This window comes from Perca fluviatilis, chromosome 9 (assembly GCF_010015445.1).
Source record: "Perca fluviatilis chromosome 9, GENO_Pfluv_1.0, whole genome shotgun sequence".
In the NCBI taxonomy this organism is placed as follows: domain Eukaryota; kingdom Metazoa; phylum Chordata; class Actinopteri; order Perciformes; family Percidae; genus Perca; species Perca fluviatilis.
Window position 1 is genome coordinate 24,851,294 of NC_053120.1, and position 23,201 is coordinate 24,874,494.

At 40.7% G+C, this 23,201-nt stretch overlaps 2 protein-coding genes across 3 annotated transcripts in view; one reads left to right on the top strand and one right to left on the bottom strand.

Annotated features, from left to right (window-relative positions):
• Positions 1-993: 993 nt before the first annotated feature.
• On the top strand, positions 994-22,623 carry elovl1b (ELOVL fatty acid elongase 1b). Its single transcript, XM_039810188.1, has 9 exons — positions 994-1,123; positions 16,889-17,014; positions 20,656-20,758; positions 20,858-21,048; positions 21,244-21,324; positions 21,417-21,473; positions 21,563-21,668; positions 22,042-22,178; positions 22,432-22,623. The coding sequence occupies exons 3-9, from the start codon at positions 20,689-20,691 to the stop codon at positions 22,621-22,623; spliced, it is 834 nt and encodes a 277-aa protein (XP_039666122.1). The 5' UTR covers positions 994-1,123; positions 16,889-17,014; positions 20,656-20,688.
• Positions 14,488-23,201, bottom strand: part of zfyve9b (zinc finger, FYVE domain containing 9b) — a 19,461-nt gene continuing 10,747 nt past the window's right edge. The window contains exon 17 of one of the 2 annotated variants that reach the window (XM_039811379.1): positions 14,488-14,530. The gene's annotated coding sequence lies outside the window, so the exon portion shown is untranslated. Of the gene's footprint in view, positions 14,531-16,462; positions 16,484-23,201 lie in introns of those variants that run through there. The other variant, XM_039811380.1, reaches the window with a different exon arrangement.

Genomic DNA, 23,201 nt, shown 5'->3' on the forward strand with positions numbered 1-23,201 from the left:
AGGCTTACCATAAGGAGAGATTATTGTGTATTTCTGTGTTGAAATGTGTGTCCTTATGTGTACTTTAAACTATTTAAACAGATGACTGATGGTGTAGGAGGAGTTGTTTTCTGGTTTCAAAATTCTCCTGGAGGTTTCAGGTATGTAAGATAGTAAGAGAGAGTTTACAACCATACAGGTGGATGAGTTATGTTCATGCAAGCAAAGCAGGTGTCTGATGCTGCCAACTCAATACACTTCCTCCATTCCCTCTGTAAATCTCTGTCTAATCATCACTCACCATCAGAAGAGCGTCACTCACAACATTGGAATATCCATTCATCTCACTTTAACAGGCTGCAAGTGTGGGATCACATTAAGTTATTTGATCCTTTGTTAAATGTGTTAGGTAAACTGGCATATACCTGAGGAGAGGTAGGTTTACATACTGTAAAATGTAAAACATCTGACTGCCACTGTTTGACAGACATGTACAAGCAGACCTTTATCTTTACTGGTGGATCGGATTCTGTCATTCATTGCTTTGAAGCCTGAATAACTGTGTTGTGTGATGATCTCGCTTTTTTATCCTGTTTAGTGTGCCTGGTGGAAGATAAAATCTAAATAAAAACAAATAAAAGGTGGAGGCAGATAGGCCTCGCTCAGGTGTGCTTTTAGCTTATTATTTTGTTTGCAAATATTATGGTTATGGAGATTGTTGTTTGATAGTTTGGTATTTATATATGCCTATTTTGGTGGTAATATGATGCCATCTATATACTTCTGCCTCTTTGCTCTCTTTACATCAAAGTGTAGCTGTATACCAGAGTTTAGATATCCCCTCCCATCAGAAGCAGCATACAATTGATCTGAGAAAGATGCCAATTAAAAGCGTAGAAGGAAGCTGCCGCGGATTGATTTTGTATCGGGGATGATTGATATTTGATACAGTGAGTTGGTTACGTCCATATTAGGCGACCAACTCACAGCAATTACAGAGATGACTCCACCTTTTTCCAGCTCCATCAAGGGGGTTGCGTCGAGAGATTTAAGCGGAAAGGAAGAGGAAGCAGAGCCGACTTCACGCAGTCGCTGGACGAAGTTATCAGTCTGCTTTTCGACAGTTTTCGCAGGTTAACTTCCAGTGAGTACTTTCTAACACTTTTTGCCTACAGTAGCTGAACAGTTAGCAATATGTAGGCCTCCGCAACGAGGTTTTAGTTCGTGTCAGGTGCGTTTATTTATTATTTTATGCGCTGCCAATTTCCGTAACGTCATATTCAAATTATATTCATTCATGTGGCTTAACTTGTTGTTTTTTCTTTTATAATGAGAATAGCTTAGACGTAGGCTAAAATACACAGATACGTTTGCTGTAAATTGAAGAATAGCTAGATTTTGGATGCATTTTTTTTAGTAGGCGCGAGTCACCTCTGACCTCGTGTACGGCGGTGTTGTGCCCAAAAGTGTACCCCCTGTGTAGTTTGGGGATTACATTTGCACACCAATTAGTTTAGCTATTTTGGGCTACTGGTGGTTCTGTATCGGTCTGCTTCTCATCACTTGCACCTGTGCTGTAGACAAAGAGCTCATTGACAGCCGGGTCTCTCTCCGCTCACTGGCTATTGTTACCCTGCACTTTGAAGGCAGATATGGTAATGTTGACTGTCTTCTTTTTGTTAATTGTAGCTGCCGTGCATCTTCACGTTAAGTGATACAGAGAACTCATAGATGTGTTGTATGCGTGTTTAACAACTAGGTTATGAATTAGCACATATAGTTTCAGACTGGTCGATCACAAGTAAAACTTATCCTGCTGGCCAAATGTTGTAACGATAACTGTATCTAACGGTTCAGCCTCGTTTTCACTAAGCAGCACTCTGAGCCAGAGGTACATCCGTGGGTCCTGCATCTTGTTTAAAAGCTCATGGTAGCCCCAGTTTGTGACTCGTGGACGCATACTGTATTTGAAAATGGGTCCAGTTTTCTCGCAAGCACAATTTTTAAGACTGGTGTCAATTTAGGTGTGTTTTTTAATGTTTTAGCTGAGTATTTGTCTATTTACCAGGCTAAAATTAATGTGATTAGCCTGTGTCAGAGGTGATGCAGCCTAACTATCTACCACATATGTCATACAGCATATAGGCAACTTATTACATGTTGCATACATATTTTTTTTAAATTGTAGTATTTTGTTCCAGTAAAACACATTTGACTCATTTGAGCAAGAGGAGGAGTTGAACTTTCGACCAAGTGATTCTGAATACATGAGTAAATATTAAAGATAACGTTCTCGATAATGTTGTCACGCACCTCGTTTATTGGGTGCAACAGTTTAATTTCACCATTCTGGGAGAAAGACAGAACCAACCACACCTCATTTTTACAATGCACAATGAATTAATCAATCAGTTTTATTGGTCACATGAAATCGTACAAGGTACAATTCCAGTAACATGTTATCCCGTCAGCTCTTTCAACTTTTGCATGATTCACCATAAAGCAGAATGAGGCCGTCAGATCGGCACACAGAAGAGTTGCCCGGTTGAATGGCACTGGAAAGAATACTGTGAGGCTAAAATTGTAGCCAGTCCCACAATGAGCCTTCCTTAGTCTGTTCCATTTCTGTGTCTGTAGCTATTGAGGAGGAGGGAGGGGGGTTAAGGTGGAGGGTGGGGGTGTGGTCTTGACTAACTGCCACGTTGCTTGTTTGAAAGCCATGATGTCTCTCTCTCATGGGTGGACAAAGCAGAGAAAGGGGAGGTAACCTTGCTCCTTATGACCTCATAAGGAGCAAAATTCCAGATCGGCCCATCTGAGCTTTCATTTTCTCAAAGGCAGAGCAGGATGCCCAGGGCTCGGTTTACACCTATCGCCATTTCTAGCCACTGGGGGACCATAGGCAGGCTGGGGGAACGCATATTAATGTTAAAAAACCTCAAAGTGAAATATTCATGCCCTGGGACCTTTTAAGTCAGTGCTAAAAGCTAACTGGAGATATGAAAATATGACTAACGCTATGTCTGAGTTTCCAACAGAGCCGTCCCACTGTAACTGTTGTTTAAAAATGTCTTAAAAATACAGTACACTTATACTTCCCAGTGGCTTAGGCCTGGTGGGGTGCAACAAAGGCCCGGTGGGCCACCAAGCTTGCAATTCACTGGGGGAAACCCTGTACTCCATTTTTATAACTGATGCATGTCATGCTAAAATGACACTGTGTACATGGCCACATTTTAATTAAAACCCTTGTTTGTGCAATGCATCAGTACCTGTTTGCACACTGAAAACAATTTACAAAATATGATATTTTTACTAAAAAAGACAAAAATATGTTTCAGCAGACCCTGATCTCCTCCCTCGTACTGGCTGGCCCTCATTGATGGTTATCTTCTCAGATGTTGGCCTCTTAAGGCGGTTTATGGATCACTAACTCTGTGTAGACATGTAAACATTAGCTGTGTAACGACTGGGGGATGGAGACAAAGGGCCTCAAGGTCAACAAGCCCAGGTGAACTCCCTGATAGTAATGTAAACACTACGGCAGCATTGTGACTGTTACCACTCCAGCGTTGCATGTTGTTTTCACTTCCTCAACTTCCAAAGTCAACACCCCCTCTGAAGGACTCACATTTTTAAGGCAAGTTCCAGCCAGTTGAAATGACATGATGGACTCTGTTTAAATCCGGTTGTTGCTCCAAGAAAACTTTTGCAGGCTGAGCTGGGTGTGCTCGTGCAGCAGTCAAACTTCACACAGTTGAGCGCTGTCTTGTCCTGTTGGTTACTGAGCAGCTGGAGTGAAGTGCTGTGCTCGATAGTGGAAAATGTTAATCATGCGTGTTTCCCTTACCACGTATTCCCAACCAGGCTGGTGTTAAAGGGTTCCTTGTCACTTCTCGGGGACTTCCCTGAAGCACAAACTGTTACTCTTTGCTTGCTTACTTGTCCGTTAACTCGGCCCATGTTTGCTTTGTACGTTGGATAATGTTACGGGAGCTACGAATGCCAGTAAGGGTTCAGTTGAGGATACTGTTATCTGTTACAGCTACACCTTGATAGTTTTAGTTTGAGACATGGTTGTTTTCATACAGTGTACACCTTATCTAGTGCAACTTCCAAACCATTCACCCGCTCACGCATTTTGGTTTCATTGGATTGAATTGACTTTTCACACAAACTGACGAAGAAGAAGAAGAGTAAACTTATTTTTTAACACTGACCACCGGTTTGCAGTTTCCCTGGTTAAAAACAGCAGTTGTGATGTCAGTGATTGGGCGTTGTCCAGAATTTCAACTTTAAGTTTGAATCCACGCGAACCAACGCAGCAGTAGTATTTTTGCACTACAGCATGTGCTTCAGTGTGAATTTACCATTTGAAGCTGCTTTTTAGTGGCTGTAATAGTAGTACAAGGTTTTGATTATACAGCTTGCCCAATGACAATCTTTGCACATATTTAAGTGTAATATATCAAATCAAACAATTCATCACACAGGGGAACCACATAAGTGAAGAAGAAGTGAGAGCAGGGTGGTGGTTATGCACCCCTTCAGTTCAACACTATTATTTTCACTTTCTCTCTGTCAAATGGTCAGATTAGAAAATTGCAGATGTATATTTTACTACGGCAGGTGTGAATTTATGAAACAATCAAGTGGAATTTCCTGTCATAGCAGCATGTTAGGTATTCTTGTTAGACAGATCTCATTCCAGTCGTGGTTATGTCTTGCATAATAATCCCAACCTGTCTACCGGGCCAGGTTTAAACTTGACCCAGATATCAAGTCTGGAGTTGTTTTGTTAATGAGTTTGAACATGCTCTCCCATCAGACACTCACAAAAGGCACACACCCTAGAGTGGGCAAGAAAAAAAACTGACTTTTTACACAAATGCGTGAATCCCTTTCTGTGGTTATTGGCGCTAGTGGGCAAATAATAATGAAGTGAACCAATATTACAATTGGTCTGGGTATCGTTGCACGGATAGAAAACCATCCAGATGTGCACCAATCAACTTGGGAGGTGCATAGTTAAGTTTCCTGATTGGACAACTTGAAAAAAATAATTGAATTGCCTTTTTTAATTGTTTGAGTAATCTGTCAATTCAGGTGCCAATTAGTACTTGCTTGCACTACATACGAACCTACTAACTGTATTAAGTTTGACATCAGGGCAATCTGTAAGCGTTTACATTTAGTCTTATCATTCAGATATCAGGAGGTTGTATCAGGACAGACAGTGGTGTTTGAGTGTTTCAAGTGATGGCTTGTTTTTGAAGGGGACCCCTCCTATGTAAATCCTGTCTAATTATTCCTCTGTGTTTATGGGTTTGGTTGGAAATACCTTTCAGATTACCAAACTGGCAGGATACTTTCCACAGCGCTCGAATCAGAACTTGTGAATTTTTGCAGACTTACAAGTTGGATTTTTTTTTCCGTAGCTTCAGCCATCGTTTATATAATTTCGCAAACGTTGTACTATCCACGTTCCTTTGCTGAGATCTCCAGAAAACAGCTGCATCCCTAAAAATAATCTATCCTACAGGTCTTTTTTTGTTGCTTTTTTTAAAGCTCCAGGTTAAAGAAAATCAAAGGTGAAGTAAAATTACAACCCAAAGTGTTTGTTGTTAACACCCATCACAGAACACCTTCCTGGTTCAACTACAGTACTTTAGTTTCCATTGTTGTGTGCACACAGGTTTCCTGTGCAAGGCGGGGTTATTGTAGACACTATAGGTGCTTACAGTACATTTGGTTTTACCTCTAAAATGGTTTAGATAATCTGGCTGAGTTTATTACTTGTTTGCACAATCAAGTTCCTTGTTTGATATCTCCATGTTCTCACATACCAGCAATTACTTTGAGTACAATATAATCCTAACTATTGGGAAACCCAAGTTATGATAAACCAAAATTACCCTTTAACATTGTGTTCTAAGATACAACAGTTCTTTAGCGTAATTATTTGCAACATCATACCTAGCCAGTTGTAGCAATCTTTGCTCATAACTCAGGTGGGATGCATAATTCTGCAGGTCAGTGGGTGGACACAAACTGGAGACCGCCACCATGCAAATTCACTTTTTCTGCTCATTCAGAAGGACCCATGCACTATTGTTGTCTGTGGAAAGTTCCAGAAATCGGAGTCGTTGAGACCTGTCGAGGGGACAGAGAGGGGGGGGGACGTGAAGAGAATGAGACCAGTGTTAAATGGCCGACCAGGTACTGTAGGGGTGATACTTATCTCACACACACACACACACACACACACACACACACACACACACACACACACACACACACACACACACACACACACACACACACACACACACACACACACACACACGTGCGGTGTAAAGATGTCAGTGTCCAGACAAGTTGAGCAACATTCCTGTGCTGGGGGGGTAATGGTTACTCCGACTTAAGCCTTTGATTGTTTAAGTTTGTCTTCTTAAAGTTTGTCTTTAATGTGTATTAAAAATAGATGCATTGTGTTTCAATTTGTACATCATTGAGTCCCCGGTACCCATTTTTAATCATACCACATATCTGCCAAGCATGGCTGGAAACTAATGGCCACATTCAAATCTGGATGTGCAGTCACTTTTGACAGAGGACATTTGTAAGAATAACCTTTTTGATTTTGATTACGCAACTGACAATATCACCGACCCGTGCATTCTTATATTCAGATGCAGGAAAAGACAAGGTTGCAGAACAGATACAGAGTTTATCCTCTGACATTTCTTTTTAAGGAAACCAGAAAAGTTTTCTATAGATTGAAGTTTTTTTTTTAAGGGTTTGTTAGAAGTGAGGAGGATTTTTCTTTTAAATTCATTGTTGTGTAAACTTTGACATGTAAATAAGCCTGTATTTACGCTAAATGTTTTACTGCCAAGTGTCTTATTGACCTTAACAAGACATCAATCCAATACTGGATTTTTGAGGCTGTTGCACATTGGTGTTTTTTATTATCTATTTTACACAAACAACTAATTTTGGCCCTTTTTTTTGACAGGATCTCTCAAATTTGGTTACTGAAGAACTGTAATAGATTTCACAAAGATGTGATAAGGAATAATTACAGATGTAAAATAACCCTAACCAAGATGACGGTGATAGCCAATATATATTCTGAAATGTTCACTGGAAAATAACATTTGAAATAAACACTAACGTAAAAGGTCCCATGGCATGAAAATTTCACTTTATGAGGTTTTTTAACATTAATATGAGTTCCCCCAGCCTGCCTATGCCCCCCCAGTGGCTAGAAATGGCGATGGGTGTAAACCGAGCCCTGGGTATCCTGCTCTGCCTTTGAGAAAATGAAAGCTCAGATGGGCCGATCTGGAAGGTTACCTCCCCTTTCTCTGCTTCGCCCGCCCAGAGAATTTGGCCCACCCATGAGAGAGAGACATCATGGCTTTCAAACGAGCAAAGTGGCAGTTGGTCAAGGCCACACCCCCACCATCCACCTTGCCCCCCCCCCCCCCTCTCTCCTCCTCTATAGAGATCAACAGTCCCGCCCACAGCGGGTTCAGGAAGTAAAAATACAATGCAATTTCTCCATTGACAAATTGGAGTATAAGCCATAAAGTGGTAACCGTCGATGGTAGACTTTGTTCTAACCCAGTCTGGCCCAACAGGGGGTGGCTCCCCCAAAACAGATACAATAGATCTCCATGTGTGGAGACAAGGAGCTTTTCTCCTGTATGCTAAATGACTGACCTGATGATTCTCTAGAAGCTAGAGAAGGTGTGAGCCAGACAAATGCTGATTAGTGTAGTTACTTGATTATATTTAGCTGCAGGCCCCATTAAACAATGTTTTCAAAACATAAGCATGGTTTTAACTTTTTACAACCTAACATGCCTTTAATTGGTGGAACTCATGCTGGTGAGGAGGGGGAGGAGGGGGAGCTGCCTGCACGATCCGTCATGAGGATTTACGACACTGCACGAATCACGATGACGATCTGTTCCACGCTTCTGCCGTTAGCCTCTGCCGGGAAGCTAACGTTAGTTTAGCTAACAGCTAATTGGGCTATCCGCTAGCTGACAGCTTGATTCAGTCTAAAATAACGTTATCTCAAACTAAACACTGGGGAAAGCAGGCTACAGCTGACGTAACAGCCGTTATATATTTTAACGGTTATTTTCAGGTTTTATTTTGAGGGTCTTTTTAAAGTTATTACATGCTGTCTCAGCTAGCGGTTAGCCCAATTAGCTGTTAGCTAAACTAACATAGCTTCCATTATTCAGTGGTGCGCTGTGGTTTATGGGATGAGTCGTTTTTTCACTCTAAATGGTACGTTGTATTCATGTGAGTCACGTACCATCTGGTTAGCATAAGGCATGGTCTAAAACTCTTTATGTACGGATTTTTCCAGACGTCAATGGGAGAAATGAATGGGAAATTTACTTCCGGAACCCAAGGTTTCTCAGAGAAGGGGCGGGACTGTTGAGCTCAATAGCTACAGACACAGAAATGGCACATCCTAAGGAAAGCTCATTGTGGGACTGGCTCTAGTGGCTGTAATTCTGCACCAAGGCTGAATTTCGGGAAAGAGACTTCAGATACAGTATTAGGGGACCACTAAGGCCTATATTAAAGCATCCAAAGACAAACATGTCTTGGGACCTTTTTAAATAAAGACTAAAGAAACAAAAAGTATTAAGCTTAAATATACATTATTGAAATATGTGGCCTATGCAATTTCTGTTTGCATGTCTGCCAACATATACCAAACTATAAATGTATGAGACAATCCAATCTTCCAATAATATTAAATCATTGAAATATTGTTTTAAGCTTTACTGTGCCTGTATGCGTGCTTATGTTTCTAACCAGGCAGATGTTATCAGGTGCACACGTTCTCTGCCACATCTGTAGACCCTGCATGGCTCAGACCAGTTTGTATTTTAATGTGTAAATTGAAAGCTTTTCAACTTGACCCTCCTCATTGCTCAACACGTAATGTTGCTGTAGTCCTCCTTGTAAAGCTTTTCCGATTGTGGCATATGTGTCATAGATTTTTTGTTTGGATGACAAAGCAGCAGAACAAGTTTGGATTACATTGGATCATCATTTTTTTTTCAGTCAGCTCTTTTATATTTCTGTTATCTTGAGACACTGTTATGTCAGACATATTTGGACTGAGAAGACTTGGTGCCCAGGGAGAGCACCCTGACTCATGTGTAGTTTCCTCTTCAGTGAGTTTGTCATCCTGCTAGCTTGATTGGAATGTATGATTTTGTTATGTGACTCTAGTAATCACTTAGCTGATAGTATCTGTTTTAACTTGGCATTCGCTCACTTCAGTCAGGAACACTCTTGTCATAGATTTGACCATTTATTGCAAAAAAAAAAATGGAAACACAGTTATGCTTGGTGTTGATAGCTCCACTCTAATGCTCCCTGGACCAGCTAAGCAGCATGCTAAGCTGAAACAGGGAGCACCATGCTGAAACCCCTCTGGGTGAAAAAAGAGTGAGCCAAAAGAAAGCTACTGAAAACCATTTTAAACTTTGAGTCATGTTAGGACTCTAAACTAGGAAGGTGGAGGCTGGGGTGGTGGAGGCAAAACGTTGCCAGCAGCAGCAGCAGTGAGTGAAGCAGCGTCAGTGTAGCGGGGATCAGTGAGGAGGGAGTCACATTTAAATATTCCGACCTTGATGTGAGAATGGCTGTGATTGGTATGTGTGATAGGAATGATAATGCAATCAGTGAGCTTTAGAGCTGTCAATCTTCCTCTATAATACCATTCGAATTCCATTTGATTTTTGATTTTTATTTAATGCTTAATTGCAGCCTGTTAAATAATATGTACTACACTACTCTGGCTTATGCATTGTCAATGCCACTATATACTATAAGCCTGTGGTTGTTGTTACACGTTCTGTCCACTAGAGGATCTTCTAACATCAGCCTGGCCTTGAGGGGACCTGCACGCAACTTTGTTTACATTCATTTTCCACAACGAGCACAAAGCAACATACACAAATCAACAGAGAACTCTGTAATGACCACAAAAACCGTGCTGTCACTACTATTTTAGTGATTTATAAGCATCCGGTTTCTTGCAGGTTGTCACGTTACTGAGAATACAGCTATTAGAAGGTAATATATTTAAATGAAGTCGAAGCTTACTCTGACAGAGGGCAGCTAACATTACCTTTAGCTGTCTCCATGAAGCTCCCAGCTACGCTAACGTTACTATACCTTGCGACACAGAAAACAAGAATGAGCTAACTAATGTTAACATAAGCACTTTGGCTCGGTGGATGTCGATTTTAAAGTCATGTTAAAACTATTTCCTGTCCTTCGTTACGATTTCCAGCCGCAGCCTGTCACTCCCCCTTGTACTAAGTTAACTTGGTACGTTAGCTCCGTAATGTTGTATTAACGTACGGTACGTAACGTTAGCTTAGACACATTGACATATATAAAAGCTTAGACCTCACAATGCCTTGTTTCTCACTCCCGCTAAGTTATTGTTCATAAGACGTGACATGAGTGACACATGTGGATAGGCCAAGGCGAGAAGATGGAGATTAGCTAACGTTTGCCAACATATTTATAAAAAAGTCAAATTTGAATAGTAATATCAGCATTCGAATAGTATTAATTTTTTTACTATTCGAATTATATTAGAATTTCGGTATTTGTGGGGCGTATGACGTATGTGTCAAATTGTGAGCACAGGAAGAGACCAAACTGTCATAAACATTAGCATAACATCTTCTGTCCAGAATGCTAGTTCTGAGCAAGGGGGTAAGCTTCGCTTCAGAACTCAAACCTCCTATGGCGCAATTTTGATGCTACAACAATATCCCCTCTGTTAGCATTCCATTGACTGCCATTCATTTTGGCGTCACTTTGACAGCGAATCACTTTACATCTGAAGCGTTTAAAGACTCTATTTGTCCATTGTTTATTTCTAAAGAAACACGACAATGTATAAAAGGCTCCATTACCTTGTACCTCACGTTATGGCTCCGTAGCAGACGTTTTTGTAAAAATAGGCTAACGATTGTGTCCTAACCAAGCGACTTACTGTCGCATAGTAGAGGAATTACTGTATAGTACAGGAGAAGCTCGCAGGCAGTTTTGACTTACATTAGCTGTTTAGGTTTAATTACTAATGTTAACTAGCATTTTAGTTAGCAATAATTAGCCTGTGCCTAGGTTATCTCCTTACATAGACCTACGCTCTCAGTCTCTGCAAGATTGGGAATGATTGAGATTTTTCTTGGCAAAGCTACCAAAAGACTTACAACTTTCAGACCGGTTGCTCATGTCACATTTACGTCGTCTCTCAGTTGGAGGCTGCGCAGTAACCCTCAGCGCTCACCGGAAAAGTGCTTCGAATATCCTTCACTGGTCTCCGTCCAGAGCAACGGGATCTATTGGTCCATTATTATACTGTCTATGGTTCTGAGCAGAACCACTTAAACTTGAAATACCACATCATTAACTTTTTAATTTTTGCATCAATCTCTGAAGGGAATGCCTCGACGATATGATCTGGCTTTGATTCTGCTCATCCTTGTACGCAACAATAGAAGTTATTTACATTGCATAACTTGACCTGACATTTGTACCTTGGCAGCAAAGTTAGACTCCTCACACCAGCGTGTGACATGCTGGTAGAAATTCTGGGAGACTTGTGCTTACTGCTATAATGCAGCTGACACCCACACATTCCTGCTTTTACACTTTCCAAGTCAGCCTATCATTCATTGGTATTATACTGTTTTGGTTTACCAAGATTATCAATACTGTAATTTAGAATTACAATTGACGGAGCACAGTAATGTGGTTTGGTTTTTACTTTGATAAAATACACCTGATAACAAATAGTCAAGACTTTTACTTAACTAGGGTTACTATAACTTTACTCTCTTACATGACTGCTTATGGTTTGTTTTGGTTTGATGGAGCCTTTTTCAGTCACACACTGGCATAGTTTGAAAGAGGGCAGTTTTAATTATTCCATTTCAGAAGTCGACCATAGGCAAATAACTACATTTGTAAACCACCCTAATTGGAATTTTCTTGAGCTGCTTATTCAGCAAGGTGGAGAGGGCTGTGTTGGTTTCCAAGTACAACATTGCTATCATGTTTGAAATGGCTTTGTCTGCGACTAGCAGAGAACGATGATTAAGAGTGACAGGTAAAACCAGCCGAGTCCATCAGATGCGGTGCAACACTAAAGACCTCACGGCATTTACTGTGACATGATCACCAATGCAATGCTTTCAGATGTCTGATATGAACAGCCAAGTTCAACTGCTGTAGTATAACTGTGCTTTCAATAGAAATGCCTGTGCAACATGTATTTTCCTATAGGCCTTCCACTAAAATGAACTAAAATTATCCATAAACAGAAGATTTTACTTTTATTATGTTTTTTTTCTCCTTGGAACAACTGGGTGTGACCTCCTTACACAACACGCTCAGAAGATTTTAAGCATTATTGTATTGTATGTCTTCCCTTTGCGGCAATCATTTTGGTCTGCCATTAGCCATACTATCCAACCCTGAGCAAACATGAAGCTTTTATGACTATATATGGTGCTTCCTAGCTCGAATGCAATAATAAACTGGAAATGAATGCTTTAATTTGTGAATACATGAAGCATTCATGCTGTGGCTCTGTGACAAATATTAGGCAGACAACAAAAGTACACAAATGGAAAGAAATGCAACTACTCCTGACTTGTTTCAGGCATTTTGTCCATGATATTGTCTCAACACAGAGAGAGAGACATGGAAGCTAGTTTTGCTTTATGGGTGTTGGTCGGTTAAAGAGCCAATAAAGAGGTAACAATAGCCCCCTTCATGATAACAGAGTCTCCTCTGATTTCTCACCAGCTGCCTGTGAATAATATTATCAGCCCACCCTTGAGCGAAAACTTACAGGGCGACTCCAGAGTTGTGTGTGTTTCTCTACGTGTGTGTTAAGGCTGTTGAAACGAATTAAAAAAGTTGAATAGTAAAAAAAAAAAAATGCTGAAATTACTATTGAAATGTAATATATTTTTTTTATAAATAGGTTGGCTAACGTTAGCTAATCTCCCTCCTCATGTCACGTCTGATGTAAGTAGCTACGGGAGTGAGAAACCCCTTTTGTGAGGTAACTTTACGTACCGAGTAACGTAGTACAGGGGGGAGTGACAGGCTGCGGCTGGGAATGGAATGGAAATGGAATAACATGACTTTAAAATCGACATCCACCGAGCCAAAATTCTTAAGTTATCAATAGTTAGCTAGCTCGTTCTGGTTTCCTAACTTGGTCGAGAGTTTTGGAGCCTAGCTGGGAGCTTCATGGAGACCGCTAAAGTTAATGTTAGCCCTACAGCTGTCAAGAGTTAGCTTCGACTTTATATATTACATTTTAACAGCTATATTCTCAGTAACGTGACAATCTGCAAGAAACAGGTATCTTATAAATCACTAAAGTCACTAATAGTAGTGGCAGCACCATTTGGCTTAGTTGTCAATGCTTTTAGCATCGTGGCTTGGTTACTTAGCTAACCTAGCTAGTTTATTACAAATCGTTTCGGCTGTGCTTTTTAACATGATGTCATTGTGCTAACCGAGAAATGTTAGCCTTTACAACAGAGCCGCTTCAATACACTTGTTAGATATTAGATAATGTTTCATTACAGAGTTCTATGTTCATTTGTGTTTGGCGTTGTGTGCGTGGTGGAAAATAATGTAAACAGAGAGCGGCGTGTCACAAATGCAATGCGCTGTCACTGCCCGATGTGAGTTGCGCATGCATCACTTTGCGACAAGTAGCCTACTACCTGCTAACGAGAGACTTCTGTAATGTCAATACAATAAAAATTCGTTCACTGCTGGCTACAAGTTAAATACAACAAGGCTGTCACTTGAATGGCGTTTTGAGCTAACGTTAGCAATCAAACAATCATAGATGGCTAAAACTTTTTTGAAATGATTTCTGTCTTCTGTTATTGTTTGTAATGAGAGTTTATTTTATGGATTTCACAAATTTCAGTATGACACAGGGTCACCAACCTTTCTGAAACTGAGAGCTACTTCATGGATATTGAGTCATACGAAGGGCTACCAGTTTGATACACTCTTCTGAAATAAATGTGCTCAGTTTGCCTTTAGTTACATAGTATTAATGTTAAGTCACTAGTGAACACTGATATGTTAATGTCACAATAATATCAGCATGACACAGGTGGGAAACAGATAACATCAATATTCAATGTTCATTTTTAGAACAGGCCTGAGGGCTACTCATGTGATCCTTGGGGGGGCTACCTGGTGCCCGTGGGCACCGTGTTGGTGACCCCTAGGGTGACCAGACATCCCGGTTTGACCGGGACAGTCCCGATTCTCAGTTGCGACACTAAAATGTCCCGGTTTACACCAGCCACTATGAAATTGTCCTGCTTGTCAGCGATTACATAGCCAACGTGGTCTTATTATACCCCGATCGTTAACTTAACCCACATAGACTAATAAAGCGCGGTGTGTGTGTGTGTGTGTGTGTGTGTGTGTGTGTGTGTGTGTGATTCAATCGTAGCGGTCTACATCTGCATAATCTGTGCAGCAGTGTATATTTGTAAACATTGTTGCAATGCCTTTTCTTATGTCTTGTTTAACCAGTCCCTCTAGGATTTTTGTGAGATTTGTGAATGTGAATTCATTCATATCAAAGGAAATTAATTTGACAGACGCGAATTCTGTTTTAACACAATTTGTGATAATGATGTAGGCTACCCACCTTACCTAATGCTTTAGTTGATGTGTTGTTCATGCATGAGGTCATGAATGAGAGGCTATGAACTCATGTAAATTCCTGATGATTCATAAGATATAAAGGAATGAAGTAATGCACAAATCATGAATTAATTCATGCATGAATTCATAATTCATGTACCCTTACGGTAGGTTTCCACACAGCAAAATTTCGCTTTGCTCTCATTGAGGTTGAATGGAGACGAAATTCGCCTTGATTGAGCGAGATGAGAGCGAATCGCCGAGGGGAGAGAAATAAAGTTGACGAAAGTTTAACTTTATTCAAATGAGGACCACTCGAGAACCAATCAGGTCCGTGTGTTTGTGTTTGGAGGCGGGAGTTACAAAAAAAGTCTGACAAAGATGGCGGAGGTTATCAACGCCGTATCATGAAAATTTTGATGTGATTAAAATGTTTCTACACGAACATTGGTACTTCTATCAACACGAATTGTGTTTTATATGACACACAAACTTAGTTAGGGCACATACACCACTAAATAGATCACTGTATATGTTAGTTTAAACACTCAAACTTTTCAGCTAGCCAAAAGCGTTTAACCCGCCATATTTTATTGTTATTTTAGCCAGGCAGCTAGCGGCTACGCTAGCTTCTCATTTTTTACATTTGTTTTTTGGCTTACATTTTATGGTTGTCATAACAGATTTTATTGTCACACGGTAAACAGGGCAAACACACCACCAAATAGACCACTGTAGATAGTTTAAACACTCAAAATGATTCAGCTAGCCAACAGGTCCACCGCTAGCATGTTCGGACATTGCATTTCATTGTAAGCATAGCAAGGCAGCAAGGCTACATAGCCAGGTTACCAGAGCATTTATGAGCTAACATTTTACCGATGGTTTGCTGCTGTGCATTTTTACCGCCCTGTCTTCTGATAGCCTGGGACATTTAAAAAAATGTTGCGGTCTTGCGTGTCGTTTTCGCAACCACGCCCCAGAGGCAAACTTTCGCTTGCCGAAATTCGCGAGGTGTTTCGCTGTGTGGAACCCTACCGTTACCGTAAGTGTTACATAACTTTAGTTCAAGCCTGTGGCAGCAGTTCCAAATAATTTGTTTTGTGCCATGCAATGACAAAAACCTTTTCACAAAGTTTTTCACAAGTTCAGTGAGTGCATTTTCCAAAAGAATGCTTTTTTTAAATATTATTTCTTAGATATGTAGGCTACATACCAAGAAAATTAATGAATATGAACTGAGATACCCCATTATGAGCAGTAGGCCTACGTCTGCTGTTCGCAAAATTGTGTCTAATCTGTCTGTGTCTGTCTGACCTGGGCTGGCACATGTTCACGTTAAAAAGCATGTGCATGCACGAGCACTACGGTCACGCGCAAAGTGTCCCGGTTTTAGTTCCGGGAAATCTGGTCACCCTACGTTATGCCGTAAACTGTTTAAATCTGAGCATGCGCAACTCACATCTGCACTCGACTCACATCGGGCAGTGACAGCGCCATGACGTAGGTCCCCTTCAAGGCCAGGCTGATGTTGGAAGTCCCTCTAGTGGACAGAATGTGTAACAACAGCTGTTTAGTGGCATTGACAATGCATAAGCCTGAGTAGTGTAGTACATATTTATAACAGGCTGCATTTGAGCATTAAATATTTTAATATTATTCAAATAGTTAAAAATAACATGAAATTTGAATGGTATTATAGAAGAAGACTGACCGCTCTTGTGTGTGTGTGTGTGTGTGTGTTAGTGTGTGTTTCAGTGGATGGAGGGTATGTGAAGTGGAGGCGCTCAGACATGTTGAATTCAGGGCGGCAGTCACAAAGTAGCAAGTCGCATTATATTTCGGTGTGTTTTGTAGTGTGGGTTTAAATAGGGGCCATCTCTCTCTCACCCCAGTTGTACTCTCTCTTGGCGCCCACTTGCACACAGTGCTTGCTCTCTTTGGCTCAGCCTCTTTCCCTCCCTCTCCTTCTGTGAGCTAGTTATTCATCCACTGTGTGAGTCAGGGAGGGTGGGGATTCGGAAGACTGCTGTACCAGTCACACTTTGTCAGTTTACTTTCTCATTCCCTTATCCCATCTCTTTCTCTCTCTCTCTCTCTCTCTCTTTCCCTCTCTGTGTTTCTCTTTTTGCTGCTGCTGCCCCAGGCTGCCTGCCTGCCTGCCTGCCTGCCCGCCCGCCCTTATTGTTTACGGAGAGGCTTTGCCGTCTTGTGAAAGAGGAGTCCACGTTGGCTTTTGATGATTTAAGGGGAAAATTCTAGTTTCAATAAGGTAAGTTGCATAATGTTGTATAGAAGTTGAACTAACTTGTGTGGAGTCTGCCTGCATGTTGAGAAGGGAAGGTTTCTGTTCTTTTGGTCATTAAGGATATCCGGCTGTTCTGGTTCAAATATTTTTTTAACTGACACTTTACTGTGTGTTTAACTAATGGGTTCCTCTCAGATTTTTTTGGGTTCATCATTAACTTCTACCTCGTGAGTGTGAGCTCCTTTTTTCCATCCCTATGATTCATTGACATGGCTCTCATAGGAAATCTTCCCCCTCCCTTTCCACGGTTCTCCTTTTTAGATGTGAACCGGCCACCTCGTTGTCAAGGTCACCTACTGTATTGTTGAATTAGTGGTTGTGGTGGGACATACAGAATAAGTAACTGTGTGTTAAAACAACTTGGTCACAGGAATGGATTTGTGTAGCTAAGGGCTGAAAATCATGGACATTTCTGTTGAGTGGGAACACAACTCATTGCCTAAAGGTTGGGTGGTGCATGTCATGTGTCTGCAGCTAAATTGCTTCACTCTGTTATGGGAATACCACAGCAGACACTTTGTGGACCCCTCTCACAGTTATGAGGAAGTTCCTGTCCTCTTGTGGAACTACTACTAATATTGCTGATATAGCTGAACAACAATGACCGTTAAACGCTAAAGTTCAGTTGATCAGTGTGTAATGGTTCAAATTCTGAAGTAACACAAGACTTTAATTGGTGGAGATTAGAAATGGTAACATGGTGTCATTATGTTAGAGTTCACTGATAACTAGGGGCAGGAAATGGTACAGAAGTGTCAGAGCAGTATGGTTCACTAACTGTGGTTGTTCTTGTAACATGGTCTTTGCCAGTTGATTGTGGTTCACTGAGCTGGAATGGAAGGGGCTTTATTTTTCACTTAGGTTACAGAAATATTGTTCTTCTTCCTGTTCATGCCGTCATCATAAGACTATCCCCCTGACTCGCGCAGTCAGTTTTATTATTAGTCTGTATTCTCTGAAGAATCACTTTCAAGTGAGTCACATGTTGCATGTTCATACAGTAGTTTGAACATGAAAACTGGGAGATTTAGATAACTTGTATTCAAAAAGCAAAACCTTCATATTAAATCCTATTTATTTGAAGGATTAAAAAAAAAAAAAAAAAAGTCTCCTTGTGCACTGTTACAGTGTTTACAACCCATTTAATTAAACTCAGAAAAGTTGCTTTTGGTGCCAAAAAACTAAATCTGTTTTCTCATTTATACAAACCTACACTACCAACCTTTAATGCATGACCAACATTATTAAGGGAGAGTTAAGATTTCCTTTTTAAATTTCTACTGGAAACAAATGTGAGGTGGTCAAACTATCACTACACAATTCATGGTCACTGTGTTACAATAACCTCGGCCTTAACCACTTACCTGACCAGGTGGTCACCTGCTTACTTTAACTGTTCAGCATTTCTCCTCAGAACAAGAAAGACTCACTCTACACAACAGACATGATGGTAGTCTTGTCGAAATGTGAGGCGCCTGACCAAATGCCTCGTCATCGGTTCAAAAGCAACCACAGCGTTTTGTGTAAGAGTTTTCTGAAATGTCATGTATCTGATCTCTTCTACAACACCATCATTTGCACTTGTGGTGATAATGCTAAGGCCTGCAAGGAGACAAAACTCCAGTTCAAGTTTTCACCACGTTGGTGGAAGGAAGTTAAGTCAGCAGTGCAGCTGTTACAAATTAGACTGAAATGCTGAACTCAAATCACCTGGAAGCTCAACAAGAAAGAACAACCACAAAGATACTCAGCCGTGCTGTAGACATGCCTTGTGGTTATAGAAAAAGCCTAATGTGGACAAGCTGCAGGCGGTATCTACAAAAGGGAGAGGAATGCTGTTCGGAACCCGTTTTTAACTTTGGCACAATGAATCCACAAAATATTATCCCCTAGCATATCAAGGGCTATTATGTTTTGATTAACCTTTCACAAGTAAACACAAATTACATTTCCTGTTTGACATCCTGTGATAACAGACAGCGTTTTTGAAAAATTGATACTGAAGTTAGCATTCTTAAACTTAGATCCAGCTCATTGTTGGCAAAATGCATAGCTGTCTTTATGCTGTATCCCTTCTTGCTGTTCACCTGAGCAGCACCCTTGATAGCTCCGCTCCCTGCTCTTCATTCCTCAGCATGAAATCATGAGCTGCTAATTATATTGGCTTAAGGCTGGCTTTTCTTCAAGGCCTCGGGCAGTGAAAACTCGGAGCATTGTAGATTGTGTAACAATAGCGTGGTGGGAGGAGACCGCTCCCTGTATGTCCTACTTTGTGAACACTCTTTATAGTTTACACTTGAAATGGTAAGCCTTTGTAAACAGAAAAATATGCAGGTCTGAAAACCATAGCAACATTGATGTGTACTTATTTGTAGATGAACTGATAGATTCAGTTTGCAGTGGCAGTTCTCCAATAAATGTGGTTGCTACATAACAAGAAGCAGTACTTTTTGGTTTTAAGGATCTTGGATATCAATGTCGGGGTTCTGCGGTTTGTGATTTTAGTTCAATGATCCTTTTTGCTACTTTCCCTTTTTTGCTTCCAGTTTGGTACATTTGAGGAGAGCAGTTTAGCTTGACTCCTACACACAAACAGCAGTCAAGTGCCGCCTAACTGTGGGATGAGGGATGCCCTCCCAGTTCCCTGTAGCACCTCCTCTCTGATATCAGGCCATGTCTGACGAATGGTTGGAGCAAAGCATCCTGGTATTTATTGTTGGGACTGTTTGTTTGGTGAGAGATGAGCTGCTCTTAGACTTAGACTTAGACTTAGACTTCTCTTTATTGATCCTTTTGGGATAACTCCTGCAAGGAAATTAGATTTTCAGTAGCTTAAAAAACACTTAATAAAGAGGTATAAAAAATACAGTATAACACTAAACTTTTAGCTAAATATAGGAAGTAAACAAAAAGTTAATAAACAAACCGTAAAAAAAAACAACCAGTTTAAATAAAAACCAGATAAATAAATATAAATATATAGGACTGTGTATGGCATTGAGTTATTATACAGTGAATAAATGACATTTAGCATAAATAAAATTAGCAGTTAAGAGCAGTTAGAGTGTCTGGGTATGTATGGGAGTAGATTATTTATTAATTAATTGCACAGTGAATTAGTGAGTGGCTACCACTCCTTCCTGTTCTGTTCTGTTCTGTCCTGTCCCCTTTACCCTATTGTGAGGAGTTGTAGAGTAGGAGTATTCTGTCCCGGTGATTTCAGTCCCACTGAATCAGGACAGTGTCAAAATGCTTCTCCTTGAAGGCATTTATCGGTCACAGGTAATCACCAGGAAGACCCAAGAAATGAATAAGACGTGATTTCTTTTTTTCAAAGTTTTTATGTTATCCATTCTTGAAGAAGAATACTGTTGAATTTTATTGTTTGATGTCTCTAGGAAAAGTGAACCACTTTTTAAGCCGTAAGGTTTCAAACAGATGGGGAAGCATAATGGTACATTTGACCTACTTTTACACATCCAAAAAGATGTCAGAGATGTGCATCCTTTTTGCTGTCATGGGAGTGGTGGAAGGATTGCTGCTTTGTTTGGCTTTGACAAAAAGTAACGATGAGCTTTATTTTATTTATTTTTTTGTTGTTGCAGATAATTGGGTCACAACAACACAAGACGGCAAACATGCTTCAAGAGATTCAGGCGATGGGCTCACATGCCATGGATATCTACGACTACCTCTTAGCGGGAATTGGTAGGTGATTTACCTGACTAAATACAGAAGATCACTCTTTTTATTTTTGTTGTCTAATGTATTTGTTGTCTTTTCTTTTTCTCTTTTTTTTTTTTTTAGATCCACGGCTGAAGGAATATCCACTGATGCAGAATCCTATTCCCATGTCCTCAATATTGCTGTGTTACCTATTCTTTGTAATGTACCTTGGACCTCGCATAATGGCCAATCGAAAGCCTTTCCAGCTAAAGGAAGCCATGATAGTCTACAACTTCACGCTAGTGGCACTGTCAGTATTCATTGTCTACGAAGTAAGGCACTGCTACTTTACGTCTCCAACATTTAAAGACTTGTAATTAAGTTACTCTCCACACATTTTAAACCTTTCATGTGTTGACGGGGCTTAATTTGTGTAGTTTTTGTGTAATTTTTATCTGTAAGGATCACTTTTTTTGTTACTTTGTACCTATGACTACAAACCAAGTAAATAAGGTGTTATTATTTAGTTCCTGATGTCTGGTTGGGCCACAACATATACCTGGCGATGTGACGCAGTTGATACGTCTGACAGTCCTCAAGCACTTCGAGTAAGTCCCCTCTAACTACTTTGTCATGTACAATTCCTCATTTAATGTGAAGTGAAATGATTATTTTACCGAGTCTTTGTTCTCCTCACCAGATGGTCCGAGTGGCCTGGCTGTTCTGGTTCTCCAAGATTATTGAGCTCATCGACACAGTACGTTCAGTCTTTTAGTTGATCGCCTTGATGTGCAGTTTTGGTCTCAACGGCTGGGCTTTAACTAATCAATAACCTCTTTCGGTCAGATGTTCTTCGTTTTGAGGAAAAAGCACGGCCAGGTCACCTTCCTGCACATCTTCCACCACTCCTTTATGCCCTGGACCTGGTGGTGGGGAGTTGCCTATGCTCCTGGTGAGTACACATTAACAAAATCGTGATATTTATTTTTTTATTTTTTTGAAAATTAATAATGGAAGGAGCATCAGCAGGTTGTAGCATTGTTACGTCATCCCGCAAACCAATCTTGTAGCTACACGTTGACCTGTACAATCAGCAACACTGTCCTCCATTTGGTTTCTGCTTGTCTTGTTAAAGAACCCATAAAGAAGCTTGTGCAGGCTACCTATAAAGTTTTTAGTTCTGCTTAGTCATATGAAAATGATTAACCAAGAGTCTCTGACCTTGCGAGATAAATCAAGAATGTAGAGGCCATAGAGGTTTTACTCCGAGGTTGTTTGGCTACAACGGTCTGCGTCGGCCTAATCCTGTGTGATTATTACCCCAGGTGGAATGGGATCTTTTCATGCCATGGTGAATTCCTCCGTCCACGTCATCATGTATTTCTACTACGGCCTTGCTGCTGCTGGACCACGCTTCCAGAAGTTTTTGTGGTGGAAGAAATACATGACTGCCATTCAGCTGGTACAAACACCCTATTCTCTGCGGTTTTCTGTGATGTTTATTGTTTAGTAAATAATTCATTTTTAATTTTAATTCTGCTACTTGTAGGCTTCAGGGATCAGCTCCAGGACAGCATGATGTAGCTTGAATGCATGTTCTGACTGCATGTTTTTGAAATGCCAAGTTAATCTCTCTGCTCCAAAGGCACAAAGACAAATTCCTCCACATTTATTTATGGTAAGTGCTTGGCTGACTCGTGATTTCTTCCCAACAGACCCAGTTTGTCCTGGTATCTCTCCACGCTACCCAGTATTACTTCATGGACAGTTGTGACTATCAGTTCCCAATGGTGCTCCACCTCATCTGGATGTATGGAACCTTCTTCTTTGTGCTCTTCTCCAACTTCTGGATCCAAGCTTACGTTGAAGGGGGTTGGGTTCAAGGAGTAGCGTATGAGGCGTGCTAATAACGCACACCTGTCCACCGCACCACACAGTGCGACGAGCCTCAACCTGCAAGGCCCAGCAGCACTCTGCTCCCCGCACCATGCACTGCGTGTTGCAGTGCCTTGGGTAGCACCAAGTGTCGTGGTCAATGTATTTCTTTCTATTTTGCGGTGTTTCTTTTTCGGTTTTGTGTTATTTCTGGTGACGTCCCATTTATTTCAGTTATTTTTTGCTTCCATTTTCTTCTGTTTTTTCACCATTATCTTCCACTGGTTCTTCCCACTGTCCCTCACGGGCTTCCACGGCCCCTTTTCTGACCTCAGTTATCATTTTTTAGTTCTTTTTTCTTGTTTTTGTGTATTTATATATATGTTAGTTTTCTCTAATACATATTGTGTGTCAGTATTTTTTTTTGCTGTCTCTGTCTGTCTCTGTCTTGCTATCCGTGTATTCTTTGTTCCTCGTGTCTGTGTAACTACACACGGATCCACTCATCATCCTTCACCGTGCTCATGTCTGTGGGTCTGTGTTTTTCATTCCTGTCATGTATTCTCATGTTTGTTGTTTATGTTTATTGTGTTATGTTGTTTCTTGTGTG